The sequence below is a fragment of the Spermophilus citellus genome (assembly GCF_964194105.1).
Source record: "Spermophilus citellus genome assembly, chromosome: 1".
Classification (NCBI taxonomy): Eukaryota; Metazoa; Chordata; class Mammalia; order Rodentia; family Sciuridae; genus Spermophilus; species Spermophilus citellus.
The window spans coordinates 74,765,491-74,787,258 of record NC_138182.1 but is presented as its reverse complement, the minus strand read 5'-3'; the positions used below and the strand labels follow the sequence as shown (position 1 = coordinate 74,787,258).

Genomic DNA, 21,768 nt, shown 5'->3' with positions numbered 1-21,768 from the left:
CATGGTGTTTTTCTTAGACTGACTCTACTTGCTGCCTACAACTTTCCTTTCCACATGTTCCACATTTCTGATATCTTAAACTTCCTACAGCCTTGATGTCAGCATTGTCTTCACTCTTATAGCTTTATGCATGTCCTGCCAGGGCCTGCCTGTAGGAACTCTAAATCTGCCACACACTTTCTGGCTTGCTAAACTTTCCTTTGAAAACTCAGTGGAAGCCTCTGTGACCCTGTAACGCTTGCATTCTGCATGCCTGCAAAACCAGCACAACGTAGATAACATCAAGGTTGGCTGCCAGCAGCAGCACTAGCTGGCCCCATGGCTACAGAGACCTTGGAGTGCCTAGATGGCTGAACACAGGGAAGCTCATTTTTAGATGGTCCTGTGGGAGCTGGGCTCCCTGGAACTCTTCTTCAATCAAAGTCCTTCAAGTGATTTACACTTTTACACCCTTGAGCCTTCAAAGGGCAGGTTTTTGCTGACTCCCCAAATGCCCTCAAGGTATCTTTCCAATTGTCCTGGAGCCAAGTACTTGGCTTCTTTTAAATGATGCTACTGTTTTTAACAACCGCACCCTTCTTGGCTACTTCTCACTTCTTTTTTGGCCAAGTTACAAGTTTTTCTAATCTTTCTGCTCTATTTCTTGTTATAAATATTGCTAAAACTAGCCAGTAATATCCATGTCACTGCTTGAATGCTGTGCTGCCTTGAAATATCTTCTGCCAGATTAATTACTTTTAATCTGAGCCTGACACAAACTCTCTCAGGGCATGGACAAAATATAGATAAATTCTTTGCTAGAATATAACATGTGAATGGCCTCAGTTCCCGTTACCATCTGAAACCTCATGAGCTCAGCCTTTACTGTCTGCATTCCTATCAGCATTGACTTCTAAGCACCTACCAGAATCTCCCATTAAACTCTGCTTACAATATTCTGATCTTACTCTAGTCTGCTTCTCCAAACATTTCCGAATCCTCTCACAAATCAGTTCCAAAGGCTTCTGAATCACACTGTCACTTATAGTCACAGCAACAACCAATGTTGGTACTAATTTTCTGTGTTAGCTTTCCATCACTATGAGAAAATACCAGAGAGAATCAATTTAAAAGGAGGAAAGATTTCTTTTGGCTAACGGTTTCAGCCCACAGTTACTTGGCCCCATCACTTTGGGCTTATGGCATGGAAAAACATCATGGCAGGGAGCATGTGGTGGAGCAAAGCTGCTCACTTCATGGTGGCCAGGAAGCAGAGAGGGAGCTGGCTTTTTTTTTTTTTTAATGTTTCAGAACTTTTATTTGTTTATTTTCATGTGGTGCTAAGGATTGAACCTGAAAGAATTCCCCACGCAAAGACACTTCGCCGGGAGAATTCCAATTTTATTGCAAAAAGCTATGTGCTTATATAGAACTAAAGGGGAGATGGTAGGGCTTAGATAAATGGCAGGCCGCCCGTTTATTGGCAAGTTCTTCCAGGTATCAGTTCCCGCGCCCAGGCATTAGTTCTCATTGGGGCTAAGGTTCCCCCGCCAGCGAGGTTTGAAATTGGCGCCGGCGGGAGAGTTCACAAGGGCGGGAACTTTTCGCGCCACTGCAGAGAAGAAGAAGGTAGGAAGGAGAAGTCCTTAGGCGCCATGTTTGGGTTTTTTCTCTGGGGTACGGCTGCCGTTTATACTTTTCCCAACAGAACCCAGTTCCTCACACGTGCTAGGCAAGCACTCTGCCACTGAGCTATAGCCCCAGCCCAAGAGAGCTGGCTTTTATAACAATCTAAATCCATTAAGCTATGAATCCATAAATGGATTAATCCATTCATGATCAGAGCCCTCATGATCCTCTCATGTCCCAAAGGATTCCCTTCTGAACACTGCTGCATTTGGGATCAAGCTTTTAATGAGCCTTTTGAGGACATTTAAGATTCAAACCATGACAGTGGTATAAGCAAAATGGGGTAACAGAATGCAGAGTAAATGTTTCAGGAGGAAACCAGGAGTTCCATTTTAGGCTGGTTAAATTTTGTTTTTGTTGATTTGGTAGTTGCAGATGGACAGAATGCCTTTTTTAAAAAAATGTTTTTAGTTGTCAATTTGTTTATTTATATGCGGTGCTGAGAATTAAACCCAGTGCCTCACACACACTAGGCAACTGCTCTGCCACTGAGCCACAACCCCAGCCCCAGAATGCCTTTATTTATTTTTTTTTTAAAAGAGAGAGTGAGAAAGAGAGAGAGAGAATTTTTTTTAATATTTATTTTTTAGTTCTCGGCGGACACAATATCCTTGTTGGTATGTGGTGCTGAGGATCGAACCCGGGCCGCACGCATGCCAGGCGAGCGCGCTACCGCTTGAGCCACATCCCCAGCCCAGAATGCCTTTATTTTATATGTTTATTTTTATGTGATGCTAAGGATGGAACCCAGTGACTCACACATGGTAGGCAAGTGCTCTGCCACTGAGCTACAGCCCCAGTCCGTGGGCTGGTTAATTTTTACCTGCCTGAAAGACAAATAGGTTGGGGCTGGGGATGTGGCTCAAGCGGTAGCGCGCTCGCCTGGCATGCGTGCAGCCCGGGTTTGATCCTCAGCACCACATACCAACAAAGATGTTGTGTCCGCCGAGAACTAAAAAATAAATATTAAAAATTCTCTCTCTCTCTCTCTCTCTCTCTCTCTCTCTTTCTCTCTCCCCCCCCCCCCTCACTCTCTCTTTAAAAAAAAGAAAAAGAAAGAAAGACAAATAGGTGACAGTCAGCCATGAATGTGGGTGTTGGAGCTAAGGAGAAAGCCGGCTTAAGTACAAACTGGGAGTTAGCAGCCCTAGAATTCTGCACATAGTTATTGATTGAGCTGCCCTGGTTATAGGCTGACACTTGTGTATCCCCAGGTCACCTGGGAGAGCAGGAAACAGTGATAGCAAAGAGGCCATGGGGTGTGATCAACACACTGCATTGGTTGGTCCTATTGATGCTGTTCTGATCTTCCTTATATGGATCCTCAAAGCTGAATGGTCCCAGGAGCAGGACAGCTGTATCCAGTGGCTTGAAGCATCACGTGCATGGTTTTTCATATTATTTAGCAACAGTGATGAGATTGTTTTTCCCGTGAGCAAATGTGAACTAGGTAGCCAATGCCCACTGGAGGAAAGGTGGTCTTCAGGAGTTGGTACTAGGCTACATCTCCAGATTTCTGGCCACTAAAGCTGGCCCTGCTTTCCTGCCGGGAGACCACCTCTTTGCATCTTCCTTTGATCACCTGTCACCATTTTGTGTTAATGGGAAGATTTAAAAAATGTGAGATCCTGTGAAGTGCAGAGCCTCTTCTGCAAGAGGTGTTGTGGAAGGACTGGCTTGGTCTTTCAGTGGAGTTCTAAGGACTCTGGTGGCCTGGATGAAAGATGCTCTCCCACAGGCCCATCAGCTTAGGATCAGAGGTGTATCATTCTCCCCATATCTGCAGGTTCTGCATCCATTCATCCAGCAGATCAAAGATATTTGGAAAAGCCAGGTGCAGTGGCACACACCTATAATCCCAGTGCCTCAGGAGACTGAGGCAGGAGGATGGCAAGTTCAAAGCCAGCCTCAGCAAAGGCGAGACACTAAGCAACTCAGTGAGATCCTGTCTCTAAATAAAATACAAAATAGGGCTGGGGATGTGGCTCAGTGGTTGAGTGCCCTGAGTTTAGTCCTGGGTACCCCCTTAAAAAAATTGGAAAGAAAATTGCACCTGTGCTGAACATATATGAATTTTTTTGTTATTATTCAACTATTTCCTTAGCATTTACGCTGTTAGGTATTATAAGCAACCTAAAGTTGATTTAAATATAGGAGGATGTGTGTAGATTCTTTGCAAAATAGTATCTGAGCATTTTGGTATCCTCAGGGGTCCTGAGCCAATCCCCTGTGGATACTGAAGAGCAAGATAACTATATTTCTATAAGCAAAATATTGTGTATGTGCGGGGGGGAGATCAAGAAAGATCCATTGTTCTAAGAAAGATAGGAACGCATACTGCAAGTCAGAAATACTAACTGGCACAAAATGGATCACTTTTAGGTGGATAAGATGAGTTTAAAAATAGGCATTTGGAATATCAGCAGGCTTTCTGTATGTTTGGGGGAGAGGTAGATCATGGTATTGGGACAGCTGGGTTGCCAGCTGGAAAAAAATACAATTGGATCTCACTTCTATGTGAAGATTAAATTCCAGATGATTCAAAGATTTAAAGGTGAAAAATAAAATCACAAAGAAGGAGAAAAACACGAGCAATTATATTTATAATCTTAGAATGGAGGAGGCCTATTTAGTAGGTTATAGTCCCCAAATGTCATAAGAGATAAGGTTGAGAAATATAATTACATAATTGTATACCTTTTTTTCTTGGCAATATAAAATAATAAAAATACAAGAGCAAACTGGGGGAAAAATTAATTACAACCCATGTCACAAAAGGCACATTTCCTAAAGAGTTCCCACAACCAATAAGAGAAAGACTGTCAAGGTCATGGAAAGATGAGCCAAGGGCAGGGATGGTTCCCAGGGAAGGAAGTTCAGATGACTCATATGCTTGATAAAGCATGAAAAGCTGTTCACAGCAGGCATAGTAAGTGAAATGCGTGTTAAAACCATATGAGAATTCTTTTTTTAATACATGCATTAGGCTACTTTGCCAAGGGTGTAAGGAAAAAGGCATTCTACAGTAGAGGAGTGTGAATTGACACGACTTTTATAGAAGACAATTGGATATTAGCTATCAAAAAACATTTTTTTTAAATGGGGGGGGGTCTCACTATGTTGCCCAAGCGGGCCTTGAACTCCCAGGAGGATTGCAATCCCCTAGCCTTATTCTCCCAAGTAGCCAGGACTATAGGCATTTGCCACTACACCTGACTAACACATTCTTTTTTTAAAAAAATATTTTTTAATTGTCAGTGGACCTTTATTTTATTTATTTATATGCAGTGCTGAGAATCAAACCCAGTGCCTCACACATGCTAGACAAGCGCTCCACCAGTGAGCCACAACCTGAGACCCATATTCTTAAATTCATATACCCTTTGACTCAGCAATTTCTCATCAGCGTTTCTCCTATGGGCCCACATGTCCATGTACCAAATGATAGGTATGAGTTCATTATTGTAATGGCAAGGGATTGGAAACTGCTTAAATATCTACCAATGGACAAGTTAGATAAAATGCTATATACAACTATAAAGAAGAATGAGGCACTTCTAGAGTACCTAAGTAGATCAATCCATCACCGGCATAAAGCAGGGAAAGGTGTATATCACATTTTGTTCTTTCTAAGAGAGAAACTGACATATGTATATGATAAAGGATTTTAAAAAAAGAAAGAAAGAAAGAAACAGGGTCTTGTTATCATGTCCAGGCTGATCTCTTGGGCTCAAGGGATCCTTTCGCTTCAACCTCCTGAGTGGCTGGAACTACAGGTGTGTGCCACTATGCTAAAGACATTTCATTTTTAAAGATCAGAAAGAGAAATTTCCCAACCATGAAGGAAAAGCAGATACTGAGGAAATAAAGCCTCAGCACATCATGGCCTGGGACACACCAAGAACCTTGGTGAAAAAGGAGTTGTTTGCCCTTACAGACTGTGGGTCTGGCAAAAGAGGCACCCTGAACATCGGGGTGGAATTTTTCAGAGCCCTGAGACTCCATTTCTGGACTGTGTTATGATGAGGAGCACAGGCCTGGAGATCAAGAGATTGTCCCCCAGTGAGAAGTCCAAAATGGTAGAGCTAGGATCTCATCCTGGACCCCTCTGATTCCATGGAGCCAGGGCTCCTGCCCAGTGTGGTATTAAAAAAAAAAAAAAACATTCAACTCCCAGAATACAAAAATATTTTCTCATTTACTTTGTGGCATAATGTTTGTTTTTCTTTTACTTGAAAAACAAAATGCCAAAAATAAAATAAATTTGCTCAGTATGATTCTTAAAAGCCACATTAAAATACTGATAAATATATTGCAAGGACACTGAGGTTGATTCAGGTTTTAACGACACAACACCCACATATGCTGAAGCCCCAGAGATAAACACCTACTAATACTTCAAGTAATTTTAAGTTGTTTATATTTTTCATTTTTGACGCATAGTCTGAAGATAACTTTTCTCTAGGATATGAATAATGTACCACAATTTATTTTTAGGCTTTATTTGTTACCCTTTTTATATAGTTCTTTTCCTCCACAGCATCTAAGAGACTATACCTAAATTTATTTTGCAGTAAACAGTTCCATGGATAGCAGTAACAAGGAAATAAGTGGAAAGAAAAACAGGACAGGAAGCAAAGAGAGAGAGGACAGGGAATGGGGAAGTCAAGTGACTTAAAAATAGGCATACAGGCCACTGGGGAGTGTGAACAGGCAAAGAGGCTGTCCCAGCAGGCTGATGCAGGTGCAGTTGGGTGCCTTAGGCAGAGCAAGCCTGCAAAGGAGAGTCAACCTAGCCCAGGCTGTAATACCTGGATGTATTCCTGTGGAGAACTCAAGTTGCCAGAACTTTCAGCAAGTGACTTTGGGAAGAGGAGAAATCTGAAGGAAATGAATTCCCCTCAGGAATCTTGATTGAAAAACACAGACACAAATTAGTAATATTAAGGAGCTGGAAATTACCTCAGCATCCACCAATAGGCAGGTAGAACAAGTAGATGAATACTGACAGATGTAAAGAAGAATGCTGCCCATTCAGTGCACCTGAGAACATCTCTACTTATTAAATATCCTGAGCACTTCAGCACAGCTTCTTCTACCTGTGAGTTGGGCAAGGTCATCACTGCCTTTCTGATGGTCCATTCAGAGTGACCCCATGCTCTAACAAATCCATCATCTGGTGTTTATTGATGCTGCACTTTAGCAGTTTTCATTGGGAAAATGCTGAATTTTATAAAAGGAATATTTTTGCTCACCACTCCTTTAACCCTTAAGTTTAGCTAATCTAACATCCTGTTTTTCGTGTGGACTGTCCATTAATTGTTCCATTTTTACCAACATAGAAACTTAATGGCACATTCACTCATCAAATATTGACTGAGGGCTGTGGAGGGCCCAAGCAGGAATAGAGGAGAGCTATGGGCTGTGAGCTTCCCTCCTAAAATTCACCTCACTTTCTCTCCATCTAATACTTTTTTATCAAAGGAATATAATATTAGAGAAAGAACAGTTAAGAGTGTCATCATCCCTCCCTTCTCCACAGTTTCACGTCCTGTGGTTTCATTCAATCTATGTCCAAAAATATTAAATGGATAATTTGAGAAATAAACAATTCCTAAGTTTTAAGTTGCATGCCCTTCTGAATAAGGTGGTAAACTTTCTTGCCATCCCACCCCTGCCTGGGATGTGAATTGTCCCTCTGTCTAGTATACCCACACTGTATATACTACCCTCCTGTTAGCCACATAGTAGCCATCTTATTAAGTTGACTGTTGTAATATTGCAATGCTTGTGTTCAAGTGACCCTTATGTAGTAGCCTGATACTCCATCACACTGCTTACGTCATCCACCTCACTTCATCTCATCAGGCAGGCATTGTATCAGCTCATGTCATCCCAAGAATTGTGAGTTTAGTATAGAGAGATATTTTGACAGACTGCATTCACATCACTTTTATTATAGTGTTAAAATTGTTCTGTGTTATTAGTAGTTTTTGTTAATATTTTATGGTGCCTAATTTATAAAGTAAATTTTTAATAGGTATGCATGTATATATAGGGAAACTATATAATATATAGAGTTTCCTACTATCTGTTTCAGCTTCAGGTCATCTACAGGGGGTCTTGCAGGGTCAGTATACCTGGTAGATAAGTGAGGACTGCTGTATAATATCAGGGAAAGTTATACAAGTAGCCTTTTAAAGATATTCCTGTTCATCTTTGTTCAAATGCATCATCCCTCTTTTATGTACTTCCAAATGTGTGTGCCAACACTAAGCACAAAGGGTTCCTGCTGAGTGAGAAGCCCCATGGCCTGAGCACCCGCAGCCAGGTAACAGGGTTCTTTCTGTCCTTCCCTGCCTTGGGCTCCCGTCAGCAAAGGTGTTTGCAGTGGCAACTGTGGACAACAGGGGGCAGCACCTTGCCAAAATCCAGTCTAATCATCTGTTCTGGGGTGGCCCGTCCCAGTGATCTTTAGAATTTGTGGGGTTGGGGATTCCTATTCGTTTTCTATAATTTTTCCTTAGTATATTCACTCTTTGCTGGGCACCTGCTTCATACCTATGGGTTATTATTATGACTTTAAAACTAGCCTTTCTGTCTTCAAAGAAAATCTGTATAATTCTGGTATAGCTATATATCATATCTAGTATATATATCTCTCTATCCATATAAGCATGGGCACAGTATCCTATCTGTACAATATTATAATGATAATGTTCTGTTAAGAAAAAAAGGGGAGAGCTAGAGAAAGGTCCAGGAAAAGAGAATAGAACAGAGTGTGATTGGCTGGAAGTCTCCGTTACAGCCAGAGAAATGGAGGGCTGGTATTGTTCATCCTTATTCTCTGTGGTAGAAAAGGAGACATGCATTGGTTAAAGCAGCTTACATAAAAAATGTTGATATTTTTCCCCCAAAAAAATATTTTTATGGAAAAGTGACCTTGAGTCATCCAAAGTACAGCTCACTTTTCCCCTCTCTGGGTTTCTCAAAATACATCAGGCTCTGCTGTACCTATCACTGTTTCACAGAGTAAAAATAAAAGCATTGTCATGGGATTATCGTTTTTGCTTTGATAGTTATCTCCCTTGAGGGCCTGGGTTTTACTTTAGCATTCCTAGAGTAGCCAGGAGGGATGACAATAGATCATTCCTTGGGCTCCTCTATCCATGTTCCTCACCTGAATAGAATGCGTGTGCCCTTCATGCCAACAGAAAGATTTGGGCAAATGCAGGAAGTTCCTTGCATGCCATAAAGTGACATTCCTCATGGTGTCTGTCCTCCAGAGATGGCACATGAAGAATGTGAAGGAGGACAATAAGGACATTGCTCCCTAACTTACTAAGCCATCAAAGAGAAAATACCAGGAACTCTCCTGGAATTAAAGAAAGAAGCTAGGCTAATGTGATGTTAACTATCTCTCGTGGCCTGTATGTGGTGACAGCTGACTTCCTGGGGGCCAGGTGGGCTTCTCCCTTTGTGCACAGGGGCACCTCCCTCGTGCCCCAGGATCAGACACATCAAAGATGGCTCTGAACCCACATTCTACAGCTTCCCCAGGGTAGAGAGCTTAGTTATCCCATGGACATGAGTTGTGTTTTCCTTTGAAGAGAGTCTCCCAGCTGTGCCCAATGCGTGGCATTTGCCATGACAAAAGAATAAAAGCCTTCAAGAAATTGGGTCTTTCATTCTCATTTCTCTTTCTTTCCCTCTGCCATAAATTTTTTCCCTCTTGAATTATCTTCCAAATTCTTTTCCAAAGCCTGAATCTTTCCTTTTCCAGACCTCCCAAAACAGCAGATTTTACATGAAATGAATGGACTTCCTGGTTGTAAAATTGCCACACCAGGCACTTGTCTGGTTGCGAAATATCCACAAACTGTAGAGCCGAGTCTTAGGTCTGTGAGGCCCATGTAGCTTGTGGTGCAGGCAACTAGGCGAATCCAGCTGAGCTGGGTGACTGTAGGCCAGCTCCCTCCCCTGTCAGTGACTCAGTTTCCCCTCATGAGTGAGGGGAGGGCGGGCAGGCAGAGCCTTCTTGCTCCTGGTGACCCTGAGCCGGCTTGTTGGCAGATGAGCAGGTTCTCTCTGGAGCGCTTTTCACTGGCTCAACTTCAGGCCTGGCCTTGGTGCCAAGTTCAGGATGGCACCGAAGGCAACCGCAGTCCCCAGATGGAACAAGACCGACCTCTAGCTCTCCTTGGCCAGGTGAATGCCCTGGGGAACCGTGCCCTGGTCAGACCTGCTGCAATCCCTGACTGATTTTTCCATGCCCTCTTTCATGAGAAATGCACACTGATGTTTTCCTGTAGGGGCCAGAAAAGCATTTTTCAGAGCTTCTTGGCAGCATGTATTGCAGCTCTTTGGCTCCCTCCGGCCTTAGCAGATGGAAAGAGGGTGGAGCTGATGGGCCTCCTGGCTACAGCTTTCCCCCAGAGGGAAGCTGTGGCCTCCAGTGTCCCCAGTTACCCCCTGATCAGCCAATAAGGCCCCCTGAACCTGGCCCTGTAGTTGGGGGGGCCTATGGTACACAATGAGACTTTTGTGTAGCATCACAACCATGCAGGGCATGTTCTAAAGGGAAAATGAGAAGATGGAAGGTTAATATAAACCCTGGTTTCTTTTTTCAGTGCTGGGGATGGAACCCAGGACCTCTCATATGCTAGGCAAGTGCTCCATCACTGAGCTGTATCCGCAGCCCTAAAACCTCTCTGTTAATGACTCATTACTTCTCTTAAATGTGGAGACCAAAATGGCTTGTACAAGAGCTATCTTTGAGAATTATCTGGGGAACTTTTAAAAGAATACCAACAGCCTGGCCCCATTCCACAGCAATTAATTGCAGATCTCTAGGGGTGGGGGAACAGCTTCACTGTTTTGAAGAAACTCATTTATGTGCCTCCAACTGAGATGCTAATGGCAATGCTAATTCTTGTTGGATTAATAATGTTTTTTTTGCATGAATTAGACTTTGCAGCATAAGACACTCCTGGGCTGATATGGTCATGAAATCCAAGCACCAGGAAAATGCAACCATCCAATCATTTGCCATCAGCTGCAATCAGTATATAGGTGGTTAACAGATCACAAAACACCCTGTGGCAACATCAGTTAACTACTGTTGACAGTGCAACCAGGAATGGGTTTCTGTTGATTTATGTCAATTAGTGACTCCCAGTTTAAATGAACAAAGCAGATCCCTTGGGCAGCATGTGAAAATGGAGCTTCTCAGCAAGTGTGTGTGAAGTCTGAGAATCCACCTTTTTTCTGTTCTTTTTATATATATTTTTTCTATTGACACAATAACCAGGGCATACTGTGATGATCTGATGTATGTATACGTTATGTAATCAACAAATCAGGATAATTAGCATATCCGTCACCTCATACATTTATCATTCTCTGGGAATCTGCATTTTTAAGAAGAGCTCACATACAGTTCCAATGCAGGTGGCACACTTTGGAAATCTTGAGCCACCTTCCTATCTCCCTCAGTGAGAGGGTTTTTTTCAGAGAACTCTCCATTCTTGACAAGGGAAGCTGTTTGTCCCTCAGTGTCCCAGGGGATGCTAGGCATCTTGGTTTTTCCATTTATAATGTCTTTATATCTAGTCTGTTCCCTCATTCTTCTCCCAAAGTGCTCTCTCTGCCTCTATATAAATTTCAGAGTGAGCTCATCAAGTTCTTAGAGAAGTCTTACTGGGATTTTAGTTAGAACTGTACTGATTTTAAGACTGATTTGGAAAAAAAAAAAAAAAAAGACTGATTTGGGGGCAATTCCAAGACCTTTGAGATTCAATGTGTTTATTTCAAGTTCTTTTCTAAGCACAAAACATTGAAACAAATACCACATCCTTGGTCCTGCCTTCAGGAAACTGGGGAAGAGCCTTCCTCTTCATTTTGCAAGGAACCAGGCAGGTTGGAGTGATTTTCCCAAGGTCACCGGTTGGACCAAAATTTCAAGTCTAAGACTCATATCAACTCCATCCTGCCCTTTTCAGAAAGTCTTAACTGGGCTGAATGCACCAACCTTCAGAGCTGATGAATAACATGGCGGAAACTATTTTGTCTCTATTTAGATCCTCTGGTATGAGTGGGTTTCCAGATAGGAATGGGGAAGGCATTTCCCCCCAACTTTGTTCCTGGGGTTGGAGTCTTCGAATAACTGTGAGGGGAAACAATAATACTCAGCCTCTGCTACTTTGAAATGGAAATAATTGCAAGTCTTGCAAGGTGGGAGGGTGCGCCACATCAAGTTTGTGCCAGTAATGCTCCAGCTATACTTGGGCATCAGATAGAACACATCAGGTGGCCGATTCCTCCTGGGAATGTGCTCATTGTTCTCTGAGCTGACCTCCGGAACCGCTTGGAATTGTTTCCTAACATGTCCAGGCCCCAGGGGCAGCACTCTTTTTCTGTCTCTGCTGTCACTTACATTCCTCCCAAAGCTCAGTTTCCATCACCTCTAATCATCCCTGGAGGACTTGTCCTTTGTTCTTGGATTAAGCCAGGCCAGCTGTCACTCACTCAAGCCAAACTTCACACGTGGCCCTGGCCACTTCTGAGATCCAGCAGAGGGGAAAAGTTGATGTGTTTCAAGTATGTCCCTGTGCCAAGTTTGCGCAAATCAGCATGCAGAAAATGTGGAGACAAAAGAATGATTGCTCCCAGGGAGGCAAGGACACAGTGCAGAATTCTTGCTGGGTTTCATTTCCATGTATGGGAAAAGAAAGGTTTCCAGATGGAGTGTCTTTCTGTTTCTTTCCCATGGCAGTTTTTTGAAACCAAAAGGCGCTCCTGGCTGCTGATTTCCCCAGATTTCAGGCAGGAAACTGGGGGCACAGACTTGAGTTCAGTGTCTGTGCCTGGCTCTGCTGAGATTTCCAGGGTTTCTGGCATGACTTCTCCAGCTCTAACCAGCTTCCTTCCAAACACACCAGGCTGTTCTGTCTGTGGCACTGGTTCCGCTGACATCAACGCCATGGCCATAGGCTGGTCCATTCATTGTAAATGGCCCCCACCTTCATAAGGTCTTTCTATTGTAAGAGAACCCTCCTAGTCTGTACACCATTTGAAAACAACTCATATTCATCCTTCTTTTCATCTCCCAGGCAGAGATGAAGAGGAAGGGCAGGTGGCTTTTTTTTTTTCAGTCCTTAGCCAAAAGGGTCATGGTGATGGTCAAAAGGTCTATCCTAGGGACCAATAAGATATTTTGGGGATGAATATTTTTAGTCAATGAGCCTCTGACCATTCATACATCCAAGCAACTGTCTTTCACCTACAAAACTAACAAGGATGATGCACAAGCACCAGTTGCTTCTGAATGACACCCAGGGTGATGGGACCTGAGTAGCTACCTAGACACCACATTGTACAGAAAGACAAATCTTAAGTGAAACTGAAAGGGATGGTCGATGCCAGCAGGTCAAGCCGACATCACCAAAGAGGAAATCAGCACCTAATGCACCCCAGCCCTCTAGTGCGCCTGTAATTTACTCTCTGTCCTGCTGTTGGGTAACTTTCCTCCAGGAATCTCAACTGTGCTGGGCAACTCATCCTCCAATCCTGGTTCCCAGGGGCTGCAGGGTTCAATCTCCACTTTCTGCTCCGCTTCCACCTCGAATTTCTCATGAGATCGCTACCCCCACACACACATTCTCCCACTCGATATTCACATGACACCCCCTACACATTCACACACATAAACTCTCACTTTTCATATTCACACATGCTTGTGCCCATGCATGCTCACACACATTCATACACACCTACTTATGTGCCCTCACATTCACACACACACATATCCACAAACATGCTGTTTATACTCACACATGCAAATGCTTACACCCACACTCTTTCACACATGCTTACACCTGCTCAGGTATGCAATGCTTATATCACATGATGACATGCTCACACTTGGATATGCTCACACACAAGTTATCACAGTCACACTCACATATCACTCCAGCTGCAGTTTTCCACCCACTGCAGTCATCTGTTTTCTGGCTCAGGTGTGTGTTGCTGCGTCGTATTTGCAGGTCCCTGAGCCCTCTTCTTTGCTTAGCCCTCTTGTCTTTTATCCTCATCTCCAATGTATGTAGAGCATTTCCTCAGACCCCTCATAGGGTGTTATTGTTTGGATCTGGAATGTCCCCCCAAAGCTCATGTGTTGAAGACTTGGTCTCCAATGCAGCAATGTTCAAGAGGTGAGGCTTTGGGAAGTGATTGTATCTAAGGGCTCTGATGTCATCAACAGATTAATCCACTGATGGTTGAATGGACTACTGGGAGGTAGGACCTAGTTGGAAGAAGTAAGTCTCTGAGGGCATGCCCACCCCTGATACACACACACACACTTGCACACATACTCACACACTCTCTTTCCCTCTCTCTCTCCCCCTCCCCCTCTTTCCCCCTTCACCCCTTCCCTCCCTCCCTTCCTCACCTGCCCTCCCTCCCTTCCCTATGCCACGAGCTGACAGCTTTTCTCTGTCATGCCTTCCATCATGATGTTCTGCTTCACCTAGGCCCAGAGCAATAGAGCCGATGGACCGTGGACTTAATCCTCTGAAACTGTAAAACCAACCTGTCTTCCTCTAGGTTGTTCTTATCAGATATTTTGGTCACAGTGACAAAAAGCTGACTAACACACTGGGACTGGCCATAGTCCCTGAACCTGGTATCACATGGAGCTGACAGATGCCAGCCTGTCCTGCCCACAGACCTGTGCACTCCTGGAGGGCACAGCCCAAATCTGTGCCCTGCTGATTACCATATCACCATCTCCTGTTGGCCAAACACAGAGGGTACCCAGTGACCTCCCCAGTGTTCAGCAGTCTCTGTTGATGTGCACATCTTCAAGTGAGGGCGCTGTCAAGCCACAGTGCATTAATACACTTTAAAATTAATACTTCCCTAATATCTACATACTCAGTCAGGTTCAGATTTCCCTGATTTCTCTCCATCAGGGAGGTTTTTGAAATTTAAAATTTTCCTCTTTATTTTCAACTGTTCAAAGTAGCAAAACTGTTGTAAAATTAGAACAAGAAATCCCCATACACCCTTTACCCAGGTGTTCCCAAGTGGCAGCATCAATAGCCAGCAAATTAATCAAGATCAGGCAATGAACATAATAGGACACTGTTATCTCATCTGCAGACTTCATTCAAAGTGCCCTCCTGATGCCTCTTCTCTGCCCCAGGACAGTGGTCAGTTGTTTTGTGGGAGGTGCCTCAGTTTGGATTTGATAGGTTTTTAAAGCAACCAAATAATTGATTCCTGAGACAGAGACACATGGGAACGGGCAGCGGCTCAATGAGTCTTCACTGCACCAGGGCAGCGATGCTCCTGGGGTTTGTGTCCCTTTCTCAGGCCCTTTTAATATGTAGGTTCCCTCCTAGTTTTTCCTCTTGGAAATCCTATCAAGTTTCCCACATTCATATTGCTTTGCTGTGGTTTGAATGTGTTCCCCAAAGTTCATTTGTTGGAAGTGTAATTCCTAAACTCACAGGTTGATAGCATTTGGAAGTGGGTTAGATGAGCTCACGAGGTGGGGCTTCCTGGGGCTTCCTCTTCCTTATAAGAAGAGGAAGAGAGATTTGAGTGGGCGCCCTTGCTCTGTCTCACCATGTGCTGCCCTGCACTGTGTTATGATACAGCATGAGGCCCTCCCCAGATACTGAGAAGAGACCAACTCCAAGCTCTTGGGCTTCCCAGTCTCAAGAACCATGAACTAAATTCTTTATATATTACCCAATCCCAGGCACATTGTTATAGTAATGACATACCGTCTAAGACTTTCCATCCCCATGTCTGATAAACTGGTTCCAATTCAAGTTCAGCTTTTGACCACCTCTCTCTCCATCCTCTGCCTTTCTTGGCCTCAAGGATGTCACAGTATCCACACTCAGATTTCTTCCCCTCAAAGTTGGTGACCTCTACTGCTTCTGTTCTCCCTTACATGGTCCTCTCTTAGTCACCATCCGTATACCAATAATTCAAAATCAGCTTCAGCTAAGATGCCCCTCTTGGGCCCCAGATGCTGTTCCTCCCCAGAGATGAAGGGATCTCTCTAACCATCCATCTGATCAGGTCATTTCCCCTCCTGTTGCCTTTAGGGTCAGACCAGAATTCCTGAGGGATGTGCATTCCTGACAGGGTGCAGCTTTCTTCATCCCTGTGACCTTCTCAACTTGTGCCTCCCACCTGTACCTACTCCCTCTATCCTGTACTTTGACCTCCACCCCAAAGGCTCTTTCTCATTTCTTCATGTAGATAAATCCAGTCAAGAGCCACCTTTTCCTAAAGCCTCTCACAGGCCAGGTGAACTCCTTTTATTAGCATGTCTCCCTCCAGATTGTGAATCTTGGATAGTGGGTATGTGTTTTGTCTGTATCCCTACTGCCTGAAAAAGCCCTCAGATATTCAGTGGATAAAGGTTGAAAGTGATATTGTGAATACTAACTATAAATCTCTTTCCTTCAAATGTTAAGTTAGGGTCTTGAATTCACCTTGGGTTGTGAGGTCAGAAGCCAACACAGGCAGACTAACCCGTCCCCAGCACCCAGGCTGGAATGGGCCATGAGGAAAAGAGGAGAAATGACCACACAGTCTGACCTTTCTGTCCGGGGCATGTTACCAGAATCCTAGACCAGAGGCCTGACTCTGGGGTCCAACAAATAAGGTGCAGCCGCTTGCCCCAAACACTAAGCAGAAAAGTAATGGTGAAAAGCAGGAAAAAAACTTTAATCAGTACAGTTACACTAGGAAGATGAGGGGACCCACAACTTTAGCCCTGTCTGCAGGGGACTGACAATGACTTTGATGTTAATAGAAAGGGAAATGAGGGCAAAGATTGGGCTTTGCATAGCCAGAGGTTCTATGCAGCTACTAAAGCAGATGGTCTTGATCAGGCATGGACTGTCCATTCTTATCCGACTCTGCAGTTTGGTGATACGACAGCTACTGTTGCCTGGGGAGTGGTTCCAGGACATTACAAGATGTTTATCAATCAGAAGTTGTTTTAGTAAGCTTTTTTTTTTTTCTGTGACCAAAAAGACCTGACAAGAACAAAGTAAGGAGGAAAAGTTATTTGGGGCTTATAGTTTCAGAGGTGTCAGTCCATAGACAGCCAACTCCATTGTTCTGGGCCCGAGGTCTGGCAGAACATTGTGGCAGAAGAGTGGGAAGGAAGAAAGCAGCTCAGGACATGGCCACCAGGAGGCAGAGAGTTGTGCTTACCAGAGATAAAATATAAACCTCAAAGGCATGCCCCCCACTCCCCCAGTATTCACCCTCCTCCAGCCATACCCTGCCGACCTAGGGTGACCACCCAATTAATCTCTACCAGGGGATTAGTCCACTGATTGGGTCACAGTGCTCACCATTAAATCATTTCACCTCTGAACCTTCTTGCATTAACTTACACATGAGCTTTTGAAAGGACACCACCATAATGGACCGGTTGTTTCTAGAATCCAAGGCAACTCATAGCAAAAGAGACAGATGCAAAATGGAGGCAGAGGTTCAGGCAAAAGTAAAGAGACTGAGTCTTTGTTACAGGCAGACAGACAACATAGAGTTCTGTCCAGAGGCACCACGTGTTACAAGAACATGGACAGGTTTTTGTTTTTCGTGGTGATGGGGATTAAAGCCAGGGGACTTGCACATGCTGGGCAAGTGCTCTATCACAGAGCCGCATCGCCAGTCATGTTACAAGGATATGAAGAAAGAATTTAAATTCTCCTGAGGAAATTTGGAAACCTTTAAGATAATGATTTGAATTGGACCTGAATTCACCGAATAGGCAAGAATTCAGTAAATTGTTACTGGTTTTTGGAGAAAAAGGACCTTAAGCAGAACTTAGCTGTGGGATGTGAGGAACATTCCCCTTGGAACTCCCAGAGTATAGGAGGCTTGAAAGAGAAGACAGTGAGGGGAACTGTGGAAAGGAATGGAGGTAAGGACCAATCTGGTGGCCTTTGAAAGCAAAGCACAGGGGTTTGAGTTTTTGTGACGGGTACATTCCAGTGGAGAGGTACTAAGGGGGGATGTCAGGAGGCTCACAACCCTGGAAGACTGGGGGGATGGTTTCCTCAGTCCTGGCAAGGATTTTCTAGGCTCATTATGCTTCCAAATCACAGAAAAAAACAGTAGTGGGGAGGAGCATAAAAAGTACCCTTTCAACTATTCATGTGCATGTGGAGGGAAGCATAAGTGGACAAAAAAATGTTGTTTATGTTAAGACAACTTTTGGATTTTGCACTGTCCCCCGCACCCCTTTATGAGCCTTCATCTGGGCTCTCTGCACCCTAAAACAGCATAGGAAGGGAGTCAAAGGGGCTCTACATCTAGCAGGAACTCCTTTACCCCAAGCCTCCACCCCCAGCTTTCTGGCCCACACCAAGATAAGTGGGCAGTATCTGCCCTCCAGTTCCTTCTTTCTGCAGACCCACCCTCACCTCTATTCAGCACTCATCAGCCCCCAGACCTGTCACTGGTCTCTCTTCCTCCTTTAGTCTGGGTTCTCTGAATGTACTTTCTAACTGGAAACCTCTGAGTCATAGTCTTTAGTAGTGAGGAGCTAGATGAAAAAGAGTCCTCAGGATTCCTAGGACACTGCAAGGTGGGGTGGGTCAGGTTGAGGCAGGCACTCTGGTGCCCTGCTGTGGCACCGTCTGTGTTGAGCCGGTTAGGGTCTGGAACCAGATGGCACAACCTGCACATCTTGGGGTTAGGGTGGAAAGATCTGCAAACCCATCTGTCTACCCTTCCCCAGGCCCCACTGAGCTGAGAGGCTGCTGTAGGGTCTTGTGAGTCTTCCTGGGCTGGCACATTGTGGGTCCTCAAGTATATGTATATTGCTGAGCAGGTTAGAGAAGACAAGACTGTGATTGTGGGATTTTAGGATCTCTAGGACTCTGTCCCTGAAGAAAGAGAAGTGGATTCATAAGAGGATTGCCCATGTTTTAAGTGGGCAGATTATTGGAACAAGAAATGAGGGTCATGGCAGTCCAGTAAGAAACGGGAACAGTGCTTACTTCTATAAAGGGAGCTTTCTGCGGTCTCCTGGGCTCCTGAGAATGACTGTTTGATTTGGTAGAGCTGTGCAGGTGGATTGTGGAGGGCAGGCTGGTGCTGCTTTTGCCTCCTCCCAGGAAGCCACCTGGCCCAGACAACCAGCTCATTCCTTGGCACCTGGCCCAGGCTGCTCCAGAGGTACTGACACTCAGTTCTTGGCATTTGATCCCAAAATAGGAAGACTGGAAGGAGAATGAAATTTATCCAATTTAAACCAGTTTTTGAATATCCCAGGCCAGCCAGTCCTGCCCTCTCCTTGTGCCATGTGGGTTCCTTCAAACAGAAAGGCATATGGACCCCAACAGACAGATGGACACAGTCACCGTGCACTTCAACACAGATGTCCTGCAGTTGCCTTTGCTTGTGGTTCTGCATCAGTGTCTCCCCTTCATGGCCTCTGTACCAGCCTGCGCATCTTCTGTGACTGGCTGGTGGAGAGGCCCCAGAGGTGGCCCCAAGCAGACATTGGGTCTCTTTCTATTCCATTGGCCCCTGTAGTCAAATGTGCAGGATGCCTAGAATTTTTTTTTCTATTTACATTATTGCAGACTTTAGGTTAATTTTATGGGTTGGCTCAAGAATAGATATAAATGCTGTCTTCAGCATTTAAAATATAACAAAGCTCAAGTGTATCTATTTCAGCGTGGGGCCTCAGGTGGACACTAACTGGATGATAAGATGTCAGATGTAAGGCCTAGCCTCCTCCTCAACCCATTTCATTTAATCAGTAATTTCAACAGACTGTTTACTATGCTCCCCACCTTTTTTCTGGTGTTTGGTCTCAGAAGCACAAACCTTGTAGAAGCTGCCCTTTCTCCATGTGTGTGTCAGTTGCCCCCAAATCACAAATTAATCCCTCAATCTCTCTTTTCAGAATTTCCTATGACCCGGCAAGGTTCCCTAGGTACCTGCCTGAAGCCTACTGCTTGTGCCGGGGCTGCCTGACTGGGCTTTTTGGGGAGGAGGACTTCCACTTCCGCAGCACCCCGGTGTACATGCCTGCTGTCATCCTGCGCCGCACCTCTGCCTGTGCGGGCGGTCGCTCAGTGTACATGGAGGACTACGTCACCATCCCAGTGGGCTGCACCTGTGTCCCTGAGCAGGAGAAGGTTGCAGACAGCATCAACTCCAGCATTGACAAGCAGGGTGCCAAGCTTCTTCTTGGCCCCAACGACAAGCCGTCTAGCCCCTGAAGGACACCTGGGAAGGGTTGGGGGAAGACTTGGTCAGCCACCTGTGCACAGTACACGTGCAAGGAAGATGGACCCAGCCCAATAGGAGCAGTCTTTCAATATAGAATAGTTGGCAGGTTATGTGACCCAGGTATTCCCTGGTTTTATTATTATTTTTTTTTTAGGCAAAAGTGGGCACAGAATTATTAAAGGCTGATGGGAAGATGACCAGGTACAGGGCATCGGTGTGGTACTGGCATAAGGCCAGCCACACAGAACTCAGTAGCAGGCAAGTGGATTTGGAAATGGTTTCTTCAGGCTTCCTGTGATTGCAGCAGTGTGTGTGGTTGTGTGTGCTCAGCAGTTAGGTGGTTGATCCAGGAAGGAGATGCAGATACATAAGTTTTCTTTAAAATCTTTTTTAAAAAAGTAGAGTACATACTACTTTTTAAAGCAACTGTTTTGAATAGGAGCAGAAACTATTTTTATATTAGCAATTTAGAGCAACTATATTTAATTTGTTTTTTACTTGACATATAAGCAATTTATAACATTGTTTTCCTCTGATAGGATTCTTTAGAGGCCTATTTGGACTCATCAGATAAACTCTTTTCAGCTTGCATGTGGCCTGGGGCTCTGAATTCAACCTGCCCGCCCTTGGCTGACAATAATGAAATGGACATATCTGAATTTGACCTATTCTTTCTTCCACTGAAAGTCTTCACAGGCCAACAGATGAGCAGAAAGGATGCCTAGAAGTGAATTCCACAAATCCAAACTTGTTTTTATTCAGGAGTACATAAATGGTTTCAGACTAATAATAACTTAAATTTTTCTCATTATTTTGTTGTTGTTGTTTGTTTGTTTTTATTTTTGAAAGCCACAGTTGTCAATTTCTGGACAAAAAAGTGGAATATGACATCTTTGCCAACTCTCAGGAAGAATCCTATCCTGTATTGGCCTAGTTAATACCAGGCCAGTATGAAGGAAATGTGGGCCAAATTAGAATTTCCAGAGATCAATGTTGAAGTTTGTCTTACTTTTCTATTTAGGTTCAAAGTCTGTCCCTGAATGCAATTATTTGTAAACGTTTTTTTTTAATCATTAAAACAATTGTAGGTGGAAGTTACGTTGGCTGTGTGCATTTTATTTCTTCCTGAATTCTGCTTAGATGGGTTTGACTGAAATGGAACACAGGATTTAAGAGCTAAGCGTGAGCTCTACCACTGAATGACACCCCCAGAACCCCACTGAGTTTTACAGGAAACTTAGAGGATTTACATCTTAATTTTATGGTTACGGTTCAAAGTAATCAAGACTTGATGGTCTTTCAAAGATCATCTAGTCATGTAAAGTTAAATCTCTTTGCTCTTTTGTGACAAATCCAAACCAAGAAATGTCCTTTATTGGTATATATTTTACCCACCAAACTTCACTTACCATGGAAATAACAGTTATTATGTTACTGACAGCTGGAGTCTGATCTAGACAGAAGAGTCATTCAAGAACTTTCAACTCCTACTAAATATTGACAGAAGAAATACACACCAATGAGAAAAATCCAGATGGTCCAAATAAAAAATTCAAAATTTAAAGTGAAAACTGTAGGCAGTTCTGTGGAGTTAGTGAAATTTTACTTCCCTGTTTAAACTCAGGGGTGGGGGAGGGAGAATGATATCCCTGGTGGTGGTTTGTCTAAATACATTCCTATCCAGAAAACACAGAATTTTTAGAATATGAACTAAAATCTATAAGTTAGAGAGTGGCTTTCAAATTAGCCATTTGGGTAATTATTCCTCTTATCAATACTTCTGTGTAACATTTACCAGGTCACCCCTCAAAC

At 44.0% G+C, this 21,768-nt stretch overlaps 1 protein-coding gene across 2 annotated transcripts in view; it reads left to right on the top strand.

Annotated features, from left to right (window-relative positions):
• Positions 1 to 21,044, top strand: part of IL17D (interleukin 17D) — a 28,010-nt gene extending 6,966 nt beyond the window's left edge. For both annotated transcript variants that reach the window (XM_081310805.1, XM_081310804.1), the window contains exon 3: positions 19,628 to 21,044. In XM_081310805.1, coding sequence (XP_081166931.1) covers positions 19,628 to 19,946 — 319 coding nt within the window. In that variant the 3' untranslated portion in view covers positions 19,947 to 21,044. The remainder of the gene's footprint in view (positions 1 to 19,627) is intronic.
• The last annotated feature ends 724 nt before the right edge of the window (positions 21,045 to 21,768 follow it).